Consider the following 20,628-nt stretch of genomic DNA (forward strand, 5'->3'; position numbering starts at 1 on the left):
TTGCTTGCTAACATTCACAGCTCCCCTTTTAAGAATCTGTAATTCCAAATGTGTCACGGAGAAGGCAGAAAGAGCTCCTCTACCAGTATCTTTCCATGATACTTCCTCAAACAGTAGGCAGGTGGCTTGAATGCAGGTATTTTCATCACCATTTACAGATGGCAGAAGGAAGACATGGAGCCTTGACTCAAAGCCACCTCGCTCACAGAAAATGTCCATCCCTGGGGAAGCCCTCAATAGGACTATATAAGGTAGAGGTCCAAGAGGCCCTCACTACACTCTTGCAACATATGTGATGGGGGGAAATATCAGTTTTACCTATTTACCATCACTATGGGTTTAAATATGCTTCCTCTGCAAGTGCTATTCTAGGGAGTTAGATTGGAAACAGAGGTGAGCTTCCATGAAGGTATTTTCCCATGCAATTTCATGATGGGTTCCCTCCTTTATGTCACTTTTAGGAAATGAGTCTAACGAAATACGAAAACTTTAAAAAATGACATTTGCCCACAAGACTAGCTCATTTTTTTTTATTATTTAATGAACATTTAAGATTCATATACAAAAGCTAACAGAGCAATAAAACAATCATGAAGTCATACAAGGAAATAAAATGGAAAATAATTCAATTACAATTTCTCACCACTGAAGCACTAGTCACGGCTGCAGCGAGAATGGGTCAAGTTTCAGATGCAATCAATGAATGCATGGGCCAAATGCCACGACTGTCATCAAACTATTGTTTTTGTCTCAATGTCTCCTTTTCTTTCTTGGTCATTGTTTAGTTAGCAGGGGAGAGGATTATTTTTTTCACAAAAACTAATTTTTAAGAGTCAAATTTTCAAAATTTTCCTTGGGGAATATTTTAAATTAACATACCATGTATTCCTGTTATTGAACTTGTCTGCATAAATATTTGTTATTCTATTTCTTAATGTAAGATCATGAAGTACTTTTCTAATTTCAGAGCAGTAAGAATTATCAAAGGCAATTAATTCTGTACATAAATGCCCAGTTTTTGTTTTTTTTTTCCATGAAAAAATGTGCTTTTTGTGATCTTTGTCTCTTGCAATATTTGGTCAGATAATAATCATTGAGCATTTCCTAAAATATTGATCTGCTGGGAAAATTTGTATGAAATGACATCTGAAGTATAAAAAACATCGTTAGGTAACATTTGGAACAGTTAAAAATATACTTATCTTGTTTGTAAACTAACAGTGTAAGATACTGAGCATCTGAGTGTCAGAGTCTTTTTCTCCTGTTTTTTTTAGAAAGTTGTTTGCTCTATTTATCAATGTGACATCTTTGAAACATCTGAGGTTATATACAGAAACAATCAAGGCAATATTATTTGTACGTATTATTAAACATGCAAAAATTTCCTGAACGATATTGCCCAAATGGGTCAAGTCCCTCTGAGCTCAGCCTGTCCTGGGTACCAGATGCTGGAAGTATGGCTCTCTTGGTGATCGGGAGTCCAGCAGTTTATTTTGGAGACGTGGCTCCTTTAATCACAGGCTCCCTATTCAAATACGTTGCCCAGTAAACTAAGTTGAAAGTGCCAAACAAGACAGGGAATACAATTCGGGACATCTTGTCAATCTTGCTGATGCTGTTGTATGTCTTTTTACTTTCAGAAGTCTTCTCTTCAGAAGGTTTCGCTGAGACTGAAGATGCATTTGCAGTTCCCACGGGTGTCTGTTCCTTTGGGATATTTGGGGCATGGGTCATCTTCCCAGTAGAATAAGCATTTGTTGATTTATTTAGTATGTGTTCACGCTCCTTTTTCTGCAAAATACAAGAAGAACATAAAGACATGTCATTATGTAGGCAATGTCAGAGACAGGGAAGTTGGCACAAGCCATAGACATTATTGATATTAGCATTTGGCATTAATCTAGAATAAACCGAGTTAAGATTTTTCTTGCACCATGGAGCAGCCATCATTTCTTTACCTCTGCATGTATCAGTGGGACTGAACAGGGTTTATGGATAGAAGGCTAATTCTTGGGAATGGCCTACAGAGGAGGAAAAAAGGAGGTGATAAAAATTATTTTCAAATTCTTTTGTGTAAGGCTGTAAGAATGCTGTTAAGAATCATTCTTGTTGATTGTATCAGTAATCCATTCATTTTATTGCTATGTAATATTTTTTTGCATGAATAAACCCCAGTTTGTTTGTTTTTTCCTGTTGATGTATACCTACACAGTTCCAATCTTGGCTATTATGAATTATGCTGCCAAGAACATTTGTGTATAAATCTTTTCATAAACATATGTTTTCATTTCTTTTGGATGTGAAATTCTAGAACAGGGAAAATAATTTATGATGAAAAAAATCACAATAGTGGTTGCCTTTGGAGAGGTGGGGATGGAAATCGGCTGGAGAGAGGTGTGATGGAGTTCTCTGGGATGCTGGTGATATTTTGTATCTTGATAGGGGTTTGGGTGACCCAGGTGTACGTGTTTGTCCAAACTCAGCATATATGCCCTTAATATTTTTGCATTTCAATCTATGGACATTTTGCTGCAAAAGAACAGAACAGTAAAACAAATATTGAACTCCAGTAGATATGCATGTTTACATATTCAGTGGGAAATGTACTCTTGTCTGCAATTTTACTTTGAATGCATCCAAAAATGGACAGATTGACAGGTTATAGGGATGGATGGATGGATTTATTAAATATAGATGAATATGTAAGTATAAATGGATATAGATACACAGATGGTGATAAACAAGTAAAATGTTAATAGTAAACAGGTATTCATTATAAAAATTTTTAAACATGTATACCGGAAAATACTGTTAATAAAATGTTGGAAGCAGCTCTGTTCTATTACCAAAGCAATATGGTCTCATAATAAAATTTAGAATACACAGGAAAGTAAATTAAAGAAAATAGAGCAATGACTAAAAATATGGAAAAAATAAAAAGCAGAGAGAAAAAGCACAGGAAAGGGAAGGAGGGGAAGTGGGTGAAAAAGAAGGTGATGCTCATGCCAAGCCAAGTGCAGGGACCATAAGAAACCTGGGGGATTCGGGGAGGGAGACCACCACATCCTCAGGCTGGGGTGGTGACCTCCTGACAGCTGCTGTGAAATACCTGGCTCTCTGCAATGCCCACGATCACGCGGACACGTGTGTGTGTCTGCCAGAGAAACAGGTAAGTGTCATGCATCAGTTAACTTACTGCTTTGAATGGTTTTCATTTCTTGGTATTACCAGGAAAAGAGGAGAGCCTTTACAATACACCAATCAGGCTTTCCAATGCATGTTTTTATGTGGGAGGGTTGATGTAGCAACATCCTAGATCTCTATGTGGTCTCAATGGTTGTGATCGATGTGTCCCCAGGTCCGTCTTCTAGGAAGGATCTGCAGCTCAGCTGCAGGGCGAGTGGCCAGCAGACCTTGCAGTGTGTTCCTTCAGGGCCAGCCTCAGCTGCAGAGAGCACCTGGCCAAGGCCACACCCTTCCTGGGAAGCCAGCACGGATGGAAGTCCTGGCCATGCCACCCGATGCAAGGGCTCTGTCGGGACTGATCGTCCCAGAGCTCCCCGCAGGCTGACCTAGCCCTGTTGGCCTCTTCCCAGGTCCATTTCTTCCTCTACCCAATCCTGCTTCCTCCTTTTATCCTTTCACAGGTGTTCACCCCTAAAACCTATCTTGCATCCCAAACTCTGACTCATCGTCTGCTTCTGAGTATCCTGAAACATGATGATGTGAATACAGTCTATTTCTTAAACTTCTCTCTAGGTCTGAGTAAAAGCTGGTTTACTTGAGTGGCTATACCCACTGACAATACAAATGCTTCCCAAGTTCCCCTCATTCAATCTATATTGGCCAGATCATTATCATTCCATCCTCAACTCCCACCCCAAAAAACACCTCCACATCCCAAAACTCAGTCTACACACCAGCGTCACACTCATCATAGCTTTCCCTCATGCTTCTGTTGACAGCTCTGAGGGGGCCTGGAGTGGGTGCTACTGGGCCTCCAAATAGGGGGCTGGAGTGGGGAGTGGGCTCTTGGTGGCTGAAACTAGGGCATGTGAGGGACGGGTGGGTCATGTCAGACCCTTGGTTTCTTCAGAAAGCACAAGTGGGGCTGTCGGTGGGACAAGATGAGAAACCCCAGTGGAACCACAGTGTCTGGGTTTGTTGTTGTTTTGTGGCCATGGTTGGGGGGCTAAGGCATAATGCCAGTTTCCAGTGATGCCTTCTAGACCTCCCTGGATGCTAACTGTTTTCAAAGGAGAGCTCAATTCTGCCCCGAGAATTCGGACCACATCTCTTAGTGAAATGGATGTGTTTTCTGCATGTAATAATTAGCAGTTTATCATAGGTTGTTTTATTTTCTCTTACATCTGCATTACTCTCATCTCCCCAGGAAAATGATTAAGCTTAGAATCTTTTCCCACATTTGTTTTAAAAAATATCCCTTAAATTTAGGTACAAATTGCCCTTTAAGTACTTGATGATTAATTGCCCACCTCCTGGGCAGTTTGCTGGGATTTGCTCTTCTTTCCTCTTATCATTTAAGTAAACCAAATCATTTATTCAGTGGAACTGGGTATTTTTGCTGATATGTGTTGCTGATATGCTGCTCCCATTTAGTTACGGGCCCTGTTCTTGACTTTTAGGGCCACCTTGCAGAGGATGTACTGCGGGTGAAATGACAAAAGAGCAAGCAAATTAATGGACTGTTCAATTCAAAACTGGGCAATTAGTTGCTGGATAGGCAGGAGCTACTTTTGCAAAAGTAACACGCTTAAAACTGAACAAACCCAAGCCCTTCACATATCATGAGACCTTTTGCTTGAATTAAGTTGATGATTCAAAATAAAGGAATTAGAATTCTGAGTGATCTGCTATAAAGAAGACTTTGAAAGGATCTTGGATAGAAGGGACCTTGGGAGCAGGACAAACCTTGCCGTGGTGGATTGAATCACGTACTCAACAAAAGACATGTTCTTTTGTCCTCTTAATTTGGTTCCTGAGGATGTGAACCCATTCTAAATAGGATTCTTTGAGGATGCAGTCAGTTAACATGTGGGCTCATTTGTGAGTAGGATCTTTTAAAATTCTATTTAGGTGTAGCCAAACTGAATCAGGCTGGGCCTTAACCTGCATTATAGGGGCCCTGTAAAGAGAAGTCAGAAGTCAGATGGAGGACAGCCATCACCAGAACACCACTGACTCAGGAAGAAAGCATGGCCTTGTCAACACCTTGATTTTGGACTTCTAGCCTCCCAAACTGAGACAATAAATGCTTGTTGTGTAAGCCAGCCCATTATGTGGCATTCGTCATTAGCAGCTCTGGAAAACTAAGACATTGCCTTATATTTGGACATATATAGACATATAAAGAAGCATGTTTTATTAGTAAAGAGAATCTCAAAGAATGGGATAAAGAGGAAACATAAAGCAAGTACCTTGATCTTGGCTGCTTCCAAAGCCTTTTTGCCATCCCAGGCCCAGCCTCTCTTTGTGAAGTAGTTGACGGTGGCAAACTCGATCAGTGCGGAGAACACAAAGGCATAGCACACGGCTATGAACCAGTCCATGGCAGTTGCATAAGCCACTTTGGGCAGAGAGTTCCGAGCACTGATGCTGAGGGTCGTCATTGTCAGCACCGTGGTCACCCCTTTGATTGTCAACACCAGGGGAGGTGAAATGGAGGAGGGGCAGAAACAAAGGTTAGTACCTACACCCTAGCAGAAAAGTCCTAAATGTGATAAATGAGTACATGAGAGGCTGGTTATTTTTATCTGCAGCCTGGATCTCTCTCTCCACTGAGCTTGGATGTCTACCTGCCTGCCTTGCATCTCAACTTGGTGCTCAGACTCAGCCGGTCCCAGAATGAACCCTCATCTGTCCTCATCACCATTCATGGGAATCCCCCCAACCCATCCCCTCTTCTAGCTGCTCAGCCAAAAGCAATGGAGAGATCTTCAACTCATCATACTCAACTCATTCTTTCTCTTACACCCAAGATTAATTTGGTTTTCAAATTCTGAGATTGCTACCTTCAAAATATATCTCAAGTCTGATCACTTCTCTCCATTTTCAAGAGTACATCTCTTATCTCAGCACCATCAACATCTATTGCTGAGAATATTTCAAGAGCCCCCCCAACTGGACTCCCTTCTTCAGCCCATTCTTGAAACAGAAAGTCAGAGTGATTCTGTTAAAATGGAAGTCAGATTGTGCCTCTTCTCAGCTTGGAATCTGGCAATGGCTTCCTTCCTCACAATAAAGAAAACTTCCTAAAAGTGACTGCCAAAACACCTTTATCCCTACTGCCACATGCACTTGACTTAAAGGTGACTTCTAAGACCTCTTTGTTTCCTACTGCACACACTCATGTCCCCTCTCTAACCTCATCTCCAGCAAACTGCATCCCTCTGCTCTCTCGGCTCTCTCCACGTGGGCTCTCTGGTCCTCCCTCACTCGACAGTGGCTAACTCCTCTGGCTGGAGGTGCTCCCCTAGATCTCCACCTGACTCCCCACTTCCTTTAGGTCTTCACTCACTGTCTTCTTCTCAGGGAGATCCTCCCCAAACACTCTATATTTTTGTTTGTCTCCTGTCTCTAGAATATAAATGTAAGAGGGAAGGGATCTTGGTCTGATTTAAACACAACTGTATCCCCACTGACTTGAAAAGAACTGAGCCCAGAGTTGGTGCTACACAAAGATGTATTGATTGAATGGCGTTTCTTTGTGACACATGGGCAATACCTAATTGACAAATGACCATTCAGGACACACAGCATCTAGTTCAGTCCTGCATAAAGATTTAATATATACCCTATAAGTAGGAGCCACAGGCATACTGATGAGACAGACATCTTTTCACATTTATTAACCAAACCTGCAGACCAATCTGGGTGAAGTTCAATGGGAGCACTGTATCTGAATCTCCCTACCTCAACACTTAACTTCCACAAAGAGGGAATGATGTTTCCTAAAGGCTCTCATGCAAGATGCCTGTGGCTGTCTGCTTTGCCTTCTGGAGAGGATGGACACTTGAGTCACCAGGAAGGAGACATTCATCTAGGACTTGCAGACTATGTGTCATTCAGTGAGCATCATCTACCAAGTACCAGACCCCGACTTGAGCATGCTCCATGCTGGGTGACGTGACTACCCCCAATTGCAGGTGGGATCCTGAAGCTGTAAAAACCTGAGCAATGACAAGCCTGTGTCTGTTGGACTCATCTGTCCATGCAGCTCCCACATATTATTCCTGCTGTCTTCTTGCAGTTTTGTCTGCACTAGTGTGTGCACGTGTGCACGGGGTCTGGTATAGAACTGAAGAAATGGAATCTCGCTGTGGTCAGGGCAGCTATTAGTTTTCATTTGCTGTCTCCTTTGAAGGAATTATATACCCTCATTGAACATGGAGTCATGCATGGATTTAATGCTTAATGACAAATCAAGTCATTTTTAATGTTTCTTAGAAATCCAGTTAATCACTGTGCTAGGGGAAAGAGTGTTAGAGTGCTCTGTACATGATATTAAACAGGTTTCTTGAGTCTTCCTTGATCCTATTGCATCCTAATGTGCACTGCGAATCTCCAAGGGGAAATACACCTTAATACGCAGCATTTTCCCAATGAATGCTTTGTCTGTGCTCACCTATTAAGATTCTCCTAAAGACTATTCTGAGGCACATTAACTTGTGAAGCTCTGCCTAGCCAGCCTCCAAAGCTTCCTGAAACGTTCCTGAAAGGTACACCAGGTGAGGCGAATGAAGTTGGCTGAATACCTAGCGGTGGAGATGGTCGAAGGGAACATCCATGGATTCTACAGACTGCTGGTTCCTCCACCCCATGGACCATCAAAATAACCTGCATGCTGTTTTCCTTCTTCAAAAGGAAAAGGGTGGTACTAAGGGCTAATGTGTGGTAGCTCTTTAAAGTTTTAGAAGATGGGGACATCCATTATCACACAGACTTACAAAATAACCTTGAACACATCGATTGGAATTTTAGGAGCTTGAGGTTCAAGGTAACAAAGTAAAGATGCCCAACTCCATCTACTGTGCTACAGTACATCTGAACTGGACCTTTCTAGACTTCATTCATGTCTTAGAGATGTTGACTAACATTACACGAGATTCTTATCATATAGATATTTTTATAATTTAGTACTGTAGTATCACATTTAATGTATCGATTGCCACTTGGCAGTTTAAGTGGCACACATATTTCAAAGAAAACTGCTCAATAACATACAAAGTAGTACTTTACCAGGACTGTGAATATACTATAGCAAAATCTCACATCAGACACATTCCTGGGAATTCCAGACCCCCAAAAAGGCTGACAGTGAAAGGCTTTTCAAAATGGAAATACTGATCAAACAGCCCTTGCATTATTCCCTAAACTTTCATCTGAGAGAAATCCTAAATCCTAATCTTTAACACAACATTCTTAACTAATGAGTCATTCTGTTCCAGGTCACAAAACACAGAGGCAGCACTAGAAGTTGTGTGGTTGTGGGGCGGCTGCTTTGGGGGTTGGCTCAGCGTCAAGCACCCTCCCGAGGCAGGCCTGGCACACTCACCAAAAACCGTCCTGGCTGGGACTGACTCTCGGTTCAGCCAGAAGGATACCTGAGACAAAATCACGGTCATGATGCAAGGGAGATAGGTCTGGATGACAAAGTACCCAATCCTCCTTTTCAGATGGAAATGTGCTGTCATGATTGTGTATTCACCTGCAAATAAGCAAATAAATACACTCAACCACCCTCACCACAGTCCTGGAAACAAGCTCCTGCTTGTGGGGTCAGGGAAGCTTAAATGGAACCAGTAATTACTTGTGAGATTCAGGTTACGGAGAGGATGGGGAGGATGCATGAATTTTTTAACCACTCTTTTCTAAGTCTCTTGACCACCCGCCTCGAAAAGCTTTTGCTGGTGGATGCCTTTCCTGGGGAAAATCCGATTTCCGGATTTTGCTAATCCCTGGTTGCAATCTGTGTCCTTCCATTTGTGCCACTCCCCCACCCACTCCACGGCCGACTTCTGCAACCAGGATTTAGCTTGCCCTGATATAACTCAGGATATCAGACCCTGTTGCAGGTGGGGAGCCTCCTTTCTCTTTCCCATCCCGGTGGGCGAGAAAGGAGACGAGAGGGTGAGCGAGCCTGGACATCTCCCCACCGGCTCTCTGTGCCTCCAGCCCTGGGGTGGACGGTGACAGCAGAGGCTACAGAAGCCCAGGGATCCAAGCAGCACCAGAGAGACGGGGCTCCTGCTCTTGAAGTAGGAGCCTCTCCTTGGCGATGACCCAGTGCCTTCTCTGGATCTGCCTGGCCGTGTGGGAGGCAAGAGGGGACTTTCCCTTCATCGCGGACAATGACGCTGCCTTGACGGTCAACTGGTAAGAAACCGAGTCGGGGCTCGGGCAGAGGGTGAGTGAGGGTCTGTGTGAATGCCGAGGGTCTCCACTGCTAGCCTGGGGTCCCATCTCCTCAGGGAGATGTAAGTGTGCTCTGAGAAATGGGCGAAAGGCAGAGGAGAGTGGAAAAATGCAGAGTTGGGCTGGTTGCAATTGTTTTTTTGGGGCCGGATTGCCAAAAAGGACCGAATGGTGGCTGACAGGATGAACGGTGGAGAACAAGCTTGGGGCTCGGCACAATGGGGTCTAACTGATGAGGGTGGAGGTCTGCCCGCCTCTTGGGCAGTTTGCTGGGATTTGCTCTTCTTTACTCTTATCCAGCCCTGTTTAAGACTTAACTCAGCTAAACACTTAGTGCTGGAATCGAAGGCCACAGTTGAGTCCACCCAGCTGTGGCTGCTCCCCGAAGGCCCTTGCTCACGAGACCCCATACATGGGGCATAGCGGGATCACTGAGACCACACAGGGTGGAATTTGCCAACATTCTCCAAAGAGTCTCAAGACACACTGGTAGAGGTAGGCTGGGAAGACCTCCATTTCCCAGAGGCATGAGCTTCCTTTTTCAAATAAGAGTGAGGGGGCAGAGCAAGCTCTAGTGCAAGGAGAGAGAAATCAGGATAAAGAGAAAGGGGTAAGATAAAATTAGTACTGAGGACCGGGTCATTCATTGATGAACCAATTTTGCCTGTCCTCAACACCTGAAGAAGAGGTGAAACGTGTTTCTATGCCTTTATGTTAGTCTTCGAAATTACTCCCTACTCTCAGTTCTTTTGCTAAATGTCTCATACCACCATTTTACCTCTTTTCATAAAATCTGTCCTATTTTCCTCCTTCTTCCAATTTAACATCATTACCAAACAATGAAACTGTTCTCACAGGCTCACTCACGTTTCCCAAATATGGCGAGCACAAGCATTCTCCCTGGTAGGGGCTGACGTGGTGCCTGGGGAGGGGAGAGCACTGAACTGCCTGTTCAGCTCCGTGGGTTCCAAGAGCTCAGGGTGTTAGCAGACCCTGAGGCTGTCAGTTGGGTACCCTGGGACTCAGAACTCATTCTGCTCCAGGGCTTTGTTTGTCTCTGTGGTTCTCTCCTCTTCTCTCTGGAGCACTGAAATCTCCTCATCCACTGATGGCAACACCCGTGAGCTCTAGGGACAGGCCTTCACAGTGGCCAGGAGGCATCTAAAGGCATCAGGGCCAGGCTCAGGAAGTGCTCTCTGTCCCCTGGTGACCCCCACACCCACCCACTGGCATCAGGGGGAACCCAGCTCCTAGTGCACCATCTGGGCTCAGGCCAGCCCCTGTGCTGGGGGAACCGCCAGTGTCTGCCTCTGGGAACAGCCTCAGCTATTCAGTCTATGCTGCTTGCTTGTGCTTTCCAAAATTCCGCCCCAGGGAAATCTCTGAAATGCTCAGAGCAGGAGGTAGGGAGCAGGTAAATGGGGAATGTGCCAGAAGCTGTCTACCTTTCCTGCAGATTCCCACCTGCCATTTGGTCTCAGAGCTTGGGGCAGGGATGTGTGTTCTAGAAGCACCCAGGCAGGGCCAGAAGTGACTGGGTCACTGCCCTGCCCTCACAGCCCCTCGGGTGAGCCCCTGCTGCTCACAGCTGGTGCCTCTGCTTGCAGCTAGAAGGGGACCTTGATGGGAAGGGCACTTTAGGGGCTTCTGGGCATCACTGCACACTGCCATGCCCCACACTGCTGGGGAGAGGGCCCTGGGCAGCAGGGTGGCGAGGGCTGGGAGATCGTCGGTGCAGGCCCCAGCCTTGCACACCAGCTAGGACAGCCAAGTCCTCACCTGTACTGGTGCTGATATTCTCGGTGCCCACCGTCTGCCCCATCAGGTGGTACTGGTTCAGTCTGGAGCCGTCTTCTGCCACCACCACAGACTTGGTGGTGCCGTTGGTCCAGATGTAGACAACCTCGGAATTCGGGTATGCATCTGTACAGACAGGAGGACAGAAAGGGGCATAAAACTGGTACCATTCCTAGTACAGGGCAACCAAAGGTGTGTGGAAAAGAAATAAGAGCAATGATTTCAAAGTCTGGAAGGTCAAAGTTAAATGACTGAAAGTGTGTGGGATGGTCAGAGGAGGGCAGATGTGATCTCAAAGGCCTGAGTGCTCAGAAACAGAGCCCGGTGACCCTGTATTCATCTTCTTTTCAGAGGGGCATGACGGAATATGAGTGAGAGCCTGGGCTCTGGGACCAGACGGCCTGGGCTCAACTCCCAGCTCTGTGACCTTGAGAAGGGTCCTTATTCTCTGTGCCTGAATTTGTTCAACTGTAAAATGGGGTGAGAACAGTGCTTGCTTCTTAGGGTTTTTGCAGTGATTTCATGAAATGCATATTTGCATGGATGTTCCCAACTCCACTCAATATAATACACTTCCCACTTTTCAAAGACACTGAGTGAGGCACTGTCTGAGGTGACAGGGTAGGGGCAGGCTGGATTTTTGTCCCCTCACATTTTCTCCCTGGAGTTCTACCCATGAATATGTTACTTTGCAGGCAAAAGGCCCTTTGCAGGTGGAATTAAGTTGATGTACCTTAAGATGGGGAGACTATTCTGGTTTTCTTGGTGCCCAATCTAATTTCTGAAGACCTTCAAACAATAGAAATGTCTCTAGTTGGAGTCAGTCTGTGGGATTTGAAAGTGAAAAGGACTCCACTGTCCATTACTGGCTTTGAAGATGGAGGAAGGGACTACAGTCCACGAAACGTGGGTGGTCTCTAGAGGCTGAAAACAATCCCCAGCTGACACCCAGCAAGGAAATGGGGATCTCAGTTCTGCAGCCACATGGAACTGAATTCCACCAACAACCCGGAGGAGACTGGAAGCAGAGTCTCCCCCAGAACCTCCAGAAAGGGACGCAGCCAGGCCAGCACCTCGATTTTGGCTTTGTGAGAGCAAAGCAGAGAAGCCAGTAGGACCCAGTGGGCTTCTGATCTCCACAACTGTGAGAAAATAAATTTGTGTTAAGTAGCTAAATTTGTGGTAATTTGTCCGGGAAAGCATAGAAATCCAATACAGGTAAGACAGAGAATGAAACTGAAAGAAGTCCCTAGGCTTAAAGGACAATCCTGGGACCTATTTTAAAAATGGAATGTAGACTGTGAGCTTTATATCAATGTTAAATTTCTTGAACTTGAAATCACATGTCAGGTGATTTCATAAGTGAACATTCTTGTTTTCAGGAAATGTTCATAGATGTATCAAGTATTCAAGGAGCCTGGTGTAGGTAGACAGATAAATATATAGACAGAATCGTACAGTAAATGTTGTAAAATGTTAAAAGTGGTAGATCTCAGTATCTGGGAGGTGGGTATGTTGAATTTCTCTGTATGAGTTTTATATATGTTTTACAACTGTCCTGTGAGTTTGAAATCATTTCAAAATAAGTTTAAAGAAAAAAGTTCCTCTCCTCAAGAAATTTTCATTCTAGAGAAAGGACAACTATCATACGTAAAATATGTACTACGTGAGGTGGTAGTAAGTGCTAAGGGAAAATACAAACTATGAAGAGGAAGAGGCATGATTTTGAATGGAGTGGTCCCCGGAGGCCCCCCTTAGAATGTGACCTGAGGGGCAAGCAGGAGCTGCCAAGAGGAGGGAGGGCTTCCCAGGCCCAGAGAGCCATAGTGCAAAGGCACTGGGACGGGAGCACATCTGTGATGGCTGAAAGGCCAGGAGGGCAGAGAAGGAGAGCATGTTTGAAAAGGCCAAGAGTCGGACCTTTGACTCTTACTCTGAGTAAGCTGTGAATGCACTGGAAGTCTTTCAGCAAATAAGGGAGATACTCTAACTGCAGTGGCTCAGGTGGAGGACTAGGATACAGGAAGGGAAGGGATAGAAGCAGGAGGTTACATAGGGCAATATTAAAACGATCCAGGTGAGGGACAATGGTGGTTTAACCAAGGAGATGGCAGTGGCAGTGCAGAAGAGAGGACAAATTCTGCATATATCCTAAAGGAAAAGCTCAGATAGTCGTCAAATGACCTGGATGTGAGCTTTACGAGCCTGGTTCAGTCAGGCTGGCCATCTGGAAGGGGGACTTCATTAGCAGGATGGTGAAGATCCTGGGAAGAATGAGTTTCTGATGAAGGACCAGAAGTTCAGGTGTTCATATGTTAGTTCTGAGAGGCCTGTAAGGGTTTAACTGGAGATGCTGACCAGACAGTTTGCTACTCATGTCTGGAGTTTGTGGCTAGGGTAACAATGAAGACCTAAGACACTGAGTTACCAGCAGATGGTCCTGGAAGCACAGGCTGATGACAGCCCCTGGCAGTGAGGGCTGGTGGAGAAGAGAAGAAGCCGAGCAGTGGTGTGTAGGGTGCTGGTGGGTTAGCGTTTCAGAAAATGAGGGAGAAACATCAGAGCAGCCCTGCAGTGGGAGGACCCAGGGGGCATGTTCTGGAGGCTGAGTGCCAGTACTGCAGACAGATTTCAGACCGTGACTGAGAGCTGACCACTGGGCCTAGCAATGAGGGGTCACTGGTGACCTTGGCAAGAGCAGTTCCAGCAGGGTCCGGTCAATGCCCAGCTGACTTGAGCAAACACAGGGATTTGTCTGTCTGTGGTCTCTATGGGAGCCTGAGCACATGTCCAGCATAGAGAAAGGTCAAGGATCACACCTGTGCCACATCGAACTCCCAGATCTACACAACCTCCAAAATACGGCCATATACTTTCACCCCAAGCTACTCAAGCAGATCATGACCCAAAGTCCAGACTGAACAGAAACGTCACCATCACACCTGTGTGCCATCACAGGTGAGGAGCCAGGAGATGTCCTGGAGGTGGGAGATGAACAGGGGAGTGCTGCTACTGGGGAAAGTGTCCCTGACTACAACTGCACGCTCTGGGACCTCTCCACCAAACAAGGCCAGAACACTCCATAAAATGAGCTCTGGAGGCACCATTTCAATCAGTCTCACAGCAAAACCATGTCCTGAGATTAGAGTTCTGGATTGGAAGAAGCCAGAATGGCCACTTGAATGATCTTCTTGAAAGCTACTAGAAGTGTGGAAGTTTCTTTGCTAATACACATTGCTTGTTTTACATACAAAGGAGTAGTAATAACAGTTTAAAAAATGAAACAAGCATGCATCAAACACAGAACTTTATATATAGTAAAACATACAGACCTTCAAATCCCTCTGTGTTCCCCTCACATTCCACCCCTCTTAAAGTACTATTCTGAATTTTATGTTAACTGTTGCATTGTTTGCTTTGTAGTTTCATAGGCAGTAGTCATTGAGCAATATGTTGGGTGGTTTTGTCTGCTTCTTTTATGTGAAATCTGTCCATGTTTTTCTACCCATATGATTCATGTTTTCTTTATATATTCTGACACAATTTTTTGTAATATGCATCACAAATTCCTTCAAGTTTGTGGCTATTTCACTTAGTTCATGGTGGATTTTTTAGATAAATATTGATTTTAATTTTAATTATAATTATTTTAATTTAATTTATTTTAATTTAATTCACAGTTAACTCTTTCTGCATGTTATTGCCAAAATCCTCCCCATTCCATTCAGAGGTCAGGAAATATTATATAATTATTATAAGCGCTTTGGCGTGTTGCCTTTCATATTTACGGATTCGATAACTGGAACTGACTTCTGCATATGAAGTTTGCAATTTTTGTACAAAGTTCAAATTGCAGGGAGATGTCGGGCAGTACCCTTGCTGTGTCTTTTCTATTAGCATGGTGTTCATGGTTCAGTAATTTAGCCCTCTGTGTCTTTCACACAGACGACAGTGGAGCCTGTCTGGTGCAAGTGCATTCTGTTATAATCTCTTGTCTCTCCTGGGGAGCTGTTCTGATTGGGGGTGACAGAGACGTGCGACTGATGCTCTAGTTTGGTGAGCTATTTGTCTGAGTGTTTGGTCATGAGCCCCCAGAGCCCCCTACAAATGGCAATCAGATTTCTATCTTATTTTCTTATTATGGAAATTTTACCGTTTTACAGAACCCTGAATCTAAAGGGTCCAGATGCAGATTGGAGCACAGCAGCTGCTGAATGCTGGCCTCTGTGTGAGTCTGAAGTGGGAAATGGTAAAGGGGCAGTGCCTCTTCTGCAGGTGGACACTCAAATGTCCTGCTGGACCCAGACTGGCTTGGGCAGGTTCCATGCACCTGACGTGCATTACTTCCCCAGCTTGTCTGCCTCATGCCAGGCAGGAGCAACTGCCACTGTGACGCTGGCCTTCCTTAATGGCCAGGCTCACAGTCAACAGTGGTTCCCCACAGAAAAGCAGAAGATCAGAGTGTGGGGTGTGGATTTCCTATTAACAACTCCCTCCCCACTTCTCAGTCAGGCCCCCATGGGCCTCGCAAGCTTGAACTTAGAGGCCACGGGTTTCGGGGACAGTGAGCAATCCTTGGCAGTTAGGAAATGTCTATGAATACAGACATGTTGAACAGGAAGACAGAATACAGGAAACAACCATACACTGGCATTTTGAACACTTGGGGCCAAGCCTGATCACTGGAGAAAGGAAAAGGGGACAAGGAGGGATGTGATACTGAAGAGAGGGACAAAATGATGGATGCATGGGATTTCTGAACTGGAAAGAGGTCTGGGGGTGCAGGTTCTCTTTCTAAGGGCTGGGAGGTTGGGTGGTGGATACAGTGAGCACCTGAGGATGAGCAAATGGGAGTCATGGGGTGGAGAGGCACAGAGGTGGGTGAGGCTGGGTGCACTGGCTATTCACCCAGTCTGCTCTCCAGAAGGTGGGACAGCATCTCTGTCCTAGGATAGCCTGCAGATTGGCTTATCCTTCCTGATGCTTCTCTCTGGGCTCTGTCGCTAAGTGGCATGCCAGTGAGCTGACAGCAAGGGGCTACAGGGACCTCTGGAGGGGAGTGGGCTGGCTCTGTGGCCTCCTGGCTCACTGCATGTGGCGGGGGTACAAGTCCTCCAAGTCTGTTTCTTCATCGTTTGGGGGTGGGGTAAGGTAGAGCAGGTAACATTACTCACCTTACATGGAGGATCAAAACAATTATTAAGTAGGTAAAAGTTACTTGAGAGCACAAAGGGATATATGAATGCTACCTTCAACACATAATCGTAATTTATACGATCTAATTCCTCAAACTGTTAGTGAGTAGTGAATGGCTTATGTTATCGATAACGTTAGAATCAATAACATCAACAATGAGAAGTAGCATGGCCTCTGGCATGCCGCTTTAGCTTTATTGAGTTTCGCTCTCTGTATCAAATTAGGAGTTTGAATAAATGACCTCCAGTGTCCATTTGAGCTCAGGCATGCATTAGCAACTCTGCTATTTTCTTTGTGTCGGTGCGGCTCTCGATCTTGCAGCCGGGACAGCAGAAACAAGGAATCAGGATACTGTGTGGTTGGGTGTCCAGGAACAGACACCTGGAAACCCAGTGCTCGCCCCCCAGAACACAGCCAGCAGGCCGGGCAGGGTCTCGCTCGTTCACCACCCACATCTGCGATTTGTCACTGCTTTCCGCGTGACCTCTCTCCCTGGGCTGGACACTTTTTATCTGTCTGTCTAGCATTGCAAATCCTGTGTAAGACTGTCAACACTTTCTTTAAAGGCCTCTTAGAATCAGTGTGTTTTTAACTAAATATGAAAGAAATAAAGCAGCGTGACTATGATATTCACGATCTGAGTGACCTTGCCAACCTAATCTTTAACTTCTAAGCCACTACTACTTCCCCATTTGCACACTGGGGACAACAGCATCCCCATCTCCCGAGGTCACCATAAAAACAACATGTATTTGTGAATGCCACGTGTTTATCATACCCCTGACACCCGCAGTAGGTGCTTAATTAATAGCAGCTAGAATTAATGTAGGTTGAGAAGGATTTTTGCCTGGTATCAAATCCAATTTTATAAAAAGATCTGTCTCCTTAAATTCGATTCCTAACTGTTGGTAACAAGCAAACCCAATTTGTGAAAACAGTGGGTAAGGCCTCTAGTCAGGCTGGGTGGAGACACACAGGAATTGCCAATACTGACTTAGGAAATACTTTTTACTCTAAGCATTAATTTCTATTAAGTTTGAAGAAAGGCAGATTAGAATGTGATAGATAATCAGAATTTTGCAGTTTGAAAACCTACAGGATTTGAGTTCTGGGAAACTCACATCGCCAGCCTTGCCTTCCCCAAGAGAGGTGGGGATGGAGGCACTTCTAAAGGCACGTATGTATCAGAGGGAGCAGAGGCCTCGCATCACAAGGACCCACTCCTCACCACCCGTGTCACCCCCAGCAGGTCACCTGACTTCCCTGAGCCTCAGTTTCCTGAACTGTAAAAACAAGCCAACACTGCAATTACATAAAACTGCATAAGATAGATCAGAAAACACCATAACATATAAATGTATATAGGCATACCACATCGAATGGCATACTGGATATCCAATAACCCAACAAATTCAACAGGTGGTAAATAAAAGTGTCAGAGTTTTGACATCTCCTTTTCCTTGCCCATCACCACTGAGAAATAAGAGCAGCTGTCAGGCAGATGGAGATGGCTGCATCACCATGTTATTTTGAACCAATGAAGCTATTCTGGGATACACTGGGGCACTGGCATTTGCTAGGCAAGGGGCTTTCTAACACCTTCCCCCTGAGTCCCTGTGAAACTACTCAGGGCTGCTGTCCCATGTTGATCTGAGGGGAAACGAGTCCAACAGACCAAGTCCTTCTTGTTCATGGACTTTGATAGGAGCAAGCGGGGAAGGAAGGACAAAGGGGCTGTCACCTTCCAAACAGAAAAGATGCTCTCTCAGTGGAGAGGCATGAGGGCAGGGCAAGAAGCCAAAAGGGTTCAAGGGAAAATCCCTCCACATGATTTTCACCCCCTTATACAAATTGATTAGCTTGCACAACCTGAAACCAGCAGCTTCTTCTCCTTGCTTTATTTCCTCCTGGAAAACAGTGTTTTCCTAATCAACCAGACTTAAAACATTGGTGTTTTCTTTGATTCATGCTTCTCTTTCTTCCTATATATCCACTTACCTCTTCTATCCAGCCACCGTTCTTCTCTCAGGTCTCATTACTTCTAACTACTTCACTATAATTCCTAGCTCTTGGTTTTACTTCCAGACATAGTGATTTCCACATGTCTTTGCTCAATAAAAGTCAGCAGCTCTGCTTACTATTCTTATGACGATCTTAACCCTTTAGTCTAGTACTTAAGCCTTCCTATTTTGGTTGCAATGCAGCCCTACCATTTCCCCAAATAAGGCTTCTTTTTTTTGGTTCAGCACTTCAACTAATTGATCTTTGGTTGTTTATGTTTTGACTTACATTAATTATTCTTTCTATTCAAATTTTACCAGGTTCCGTTCAAAATGTGATTACTCTATCCCAAGATGGGCTCTCCCTTCTGTGAGCTCCAAAATTGCTTTCAGCTGCTCCCTGTTTACCTCAATGCAATACTGAGCCTTATCATCTAAATATAAACATGTCCATCATCAGTTCCTTGGGAGCAGACCAAGGTTTATGCTTCTGTGCTCCTCACCGCGCTAGCTGAGTACTGAATGTCAAACACACCCAAAATATTTGTTAAATAGTCATGAACTTTAGCTAATTCATCAAAGTGACTCCTAAAATAATATAAACTCAGACATAGCATTCATTGAATATCAACGAATTTCCAAGACCAAGCAGGCTGTAACATGCGTCTGTCAGGCATTCAGAAACCTGCTTTCTAAACCACCCACAACCCCTACCTGCAGGGAATGACAAACCCAGTAACACAGTCTCATAATCCCACATCTCTGAAATTACTCACGTTTCACTATTGAGAGTTACTCCCAATTTCCTGAAATTCTCCCCACAGGATGTCCACACATGAAGCTTCCATGTCAAACATGGCATATTTTATCATACATCCAGATGTTGTCGCACGACTTAATTTAATACGGAACGCATCATTTCACAAATGAAATGAACAAAAAAGAATTAGGGTTTTTTTTTCTTTTCTTTTCCAAATAATCTTGATTTGTTTAAGTACTTCCTTCCAAATGGAAGCCTTGCTATTAATTCAAAGAAACTCCTGAAGGACTAGGAAACATCCCTTTATAACCTAGGGCTAATTTCAACATTTGTTAGAATTCTTGAGAGTAGAGATAGTCTGACTACTGCAGTAGCAGAGGCAGAAATGTCTGTTAATTCAGTTCTGCATTAGAGAAGCCAGAGCATGTGGGTAATTAGAATAATGACACATATTTGTATTCCTTTGTCTCCTAATAGCAAAGAACTCTTGAGCAGACTAATTTGAAACTCATTATACTATCACATTTAGCCTCAGCATGTTCAGATGCTAGTGCTGTAAGTGAACAAGTTTGGCCAAGCATTTATTTTTAGTAAATGCAAAAAATGAAAGACAAGTTAGAAAAATGCTTAATTGAATAGCATTTCTCCTCCTAAAACTGTGTCCAGAGCTAACAAAATGTAAGCTTTAGGAAAGGTGAAGTTTGTGCAGTTTTCTAACTTGTGCCCAACTGTATAAAAGTGTGATATAGGACTAAAATTCATCTAACTAGTTCTAATGATATTAAAAAGGCAAATGTAAACATCTGAATCAAATCAATCTTCAAAATATCAGTCAGATAAAAAAATTTTTGCATGAAAGGTGTTCTGGTTTGCTAATGCTGCCAGATGGAATGCAAAACAACAGAAATGGATTGGCTTTTACAAAAGGGGTTTTTTTTGGTTACACAGTTACAGTCTTAAGGCCATAAAGTGTCCAAGGTAAGACATCAGCAATCGGGTACCTTCACTGGAGGATGGCCAGTGGTGTCTGGAAAACCTCTGTTAGCTGGGAAGGCACGTGGCTGGCGTCTGCTCCAAAGTTCTGGTTTCAAAATGGCTTTCTCCCAGGACATTCCTCTCTAGGCTGCAGTTCCTCAAAAATGTCACTCTTAGTTGCACTTGGGGTATTTGTTCTCTCTTAGCTTCTCTGGAGCAAGAGTCTGCTTCCAACGGCCGTCTTCAAAATGTCTCTCATCTGCAGCTCCTGTGCTTTCTTCAAAGTGTCCCTCTTGACTGTAGCAAGCTCACTCCTTTTGTCTGAGCTTATATAGTGCTCCAGTAATCAAGGCCCATGCTGAATGGGTGGGGCCATGCCTCCATGGAAATTATCTCATCAGTTTTCACCTACAGTTGGGTGGGTCACATTTCCATGGAAAGACTCAAAGGATTCCAATCTCATCA

The 20,628-nt window shown here is 44.4% G+C and overlaps 1 protein-coding gene across 4 annotated transcripts in view; it reads right to left on the reverse strand.

The window, feature by feature from the left end:
- Positions 1-966: 966 nt before the first annotated feature.
- Positions 967-20,628, reverse strand: part of GABRA5 (gamma-aminobutyric acid type A receptor subunit alpha5) — a 93,677-nt gene continuing 74,015 nt past the window's right edge. For all 4 annotated transcript variants that reach the window (XM_037832813.1, XM_037832812.1, XM_037832814.1 and 1 more), the window contains 4 exons: positions 11,215-11,358; positions 8,576-8,728; positions 5,439-5,650; positions 967-1,791 (listed from right to left, as the gene is read on the reverse strand). In XM_037832813.1, coding sequence (XP_037688741.1) covers positions 1,489-1,791; positions 5,439-5,650; positions 8,576-8,728; positions 11,215-11,358 — 812 coding nt within the window. In that variant the 3' untranslated portion in view covers positions 967-1,488. The remainder of the gene's footprint in view (positions 1,792-5,438; positions 5,651-8,575; positions 8,729-11,214; positions 11,359-20,628) is intronic.

The sequence above is a fragment of the Choloepus didactylus genome, chromosome 4 (genome assembly GCF_015220235.1).
Source record: "Choloepus didactylus isolate mChoDid1 chromosome 4, mChoDid1.pri, whole genome shotgun sequence".
NCBI lineage: Eukaryota > Metazoa > Chordata > Mammalia > Pilosa > Megalonychidae > Choloepus > Choloepus didactylus.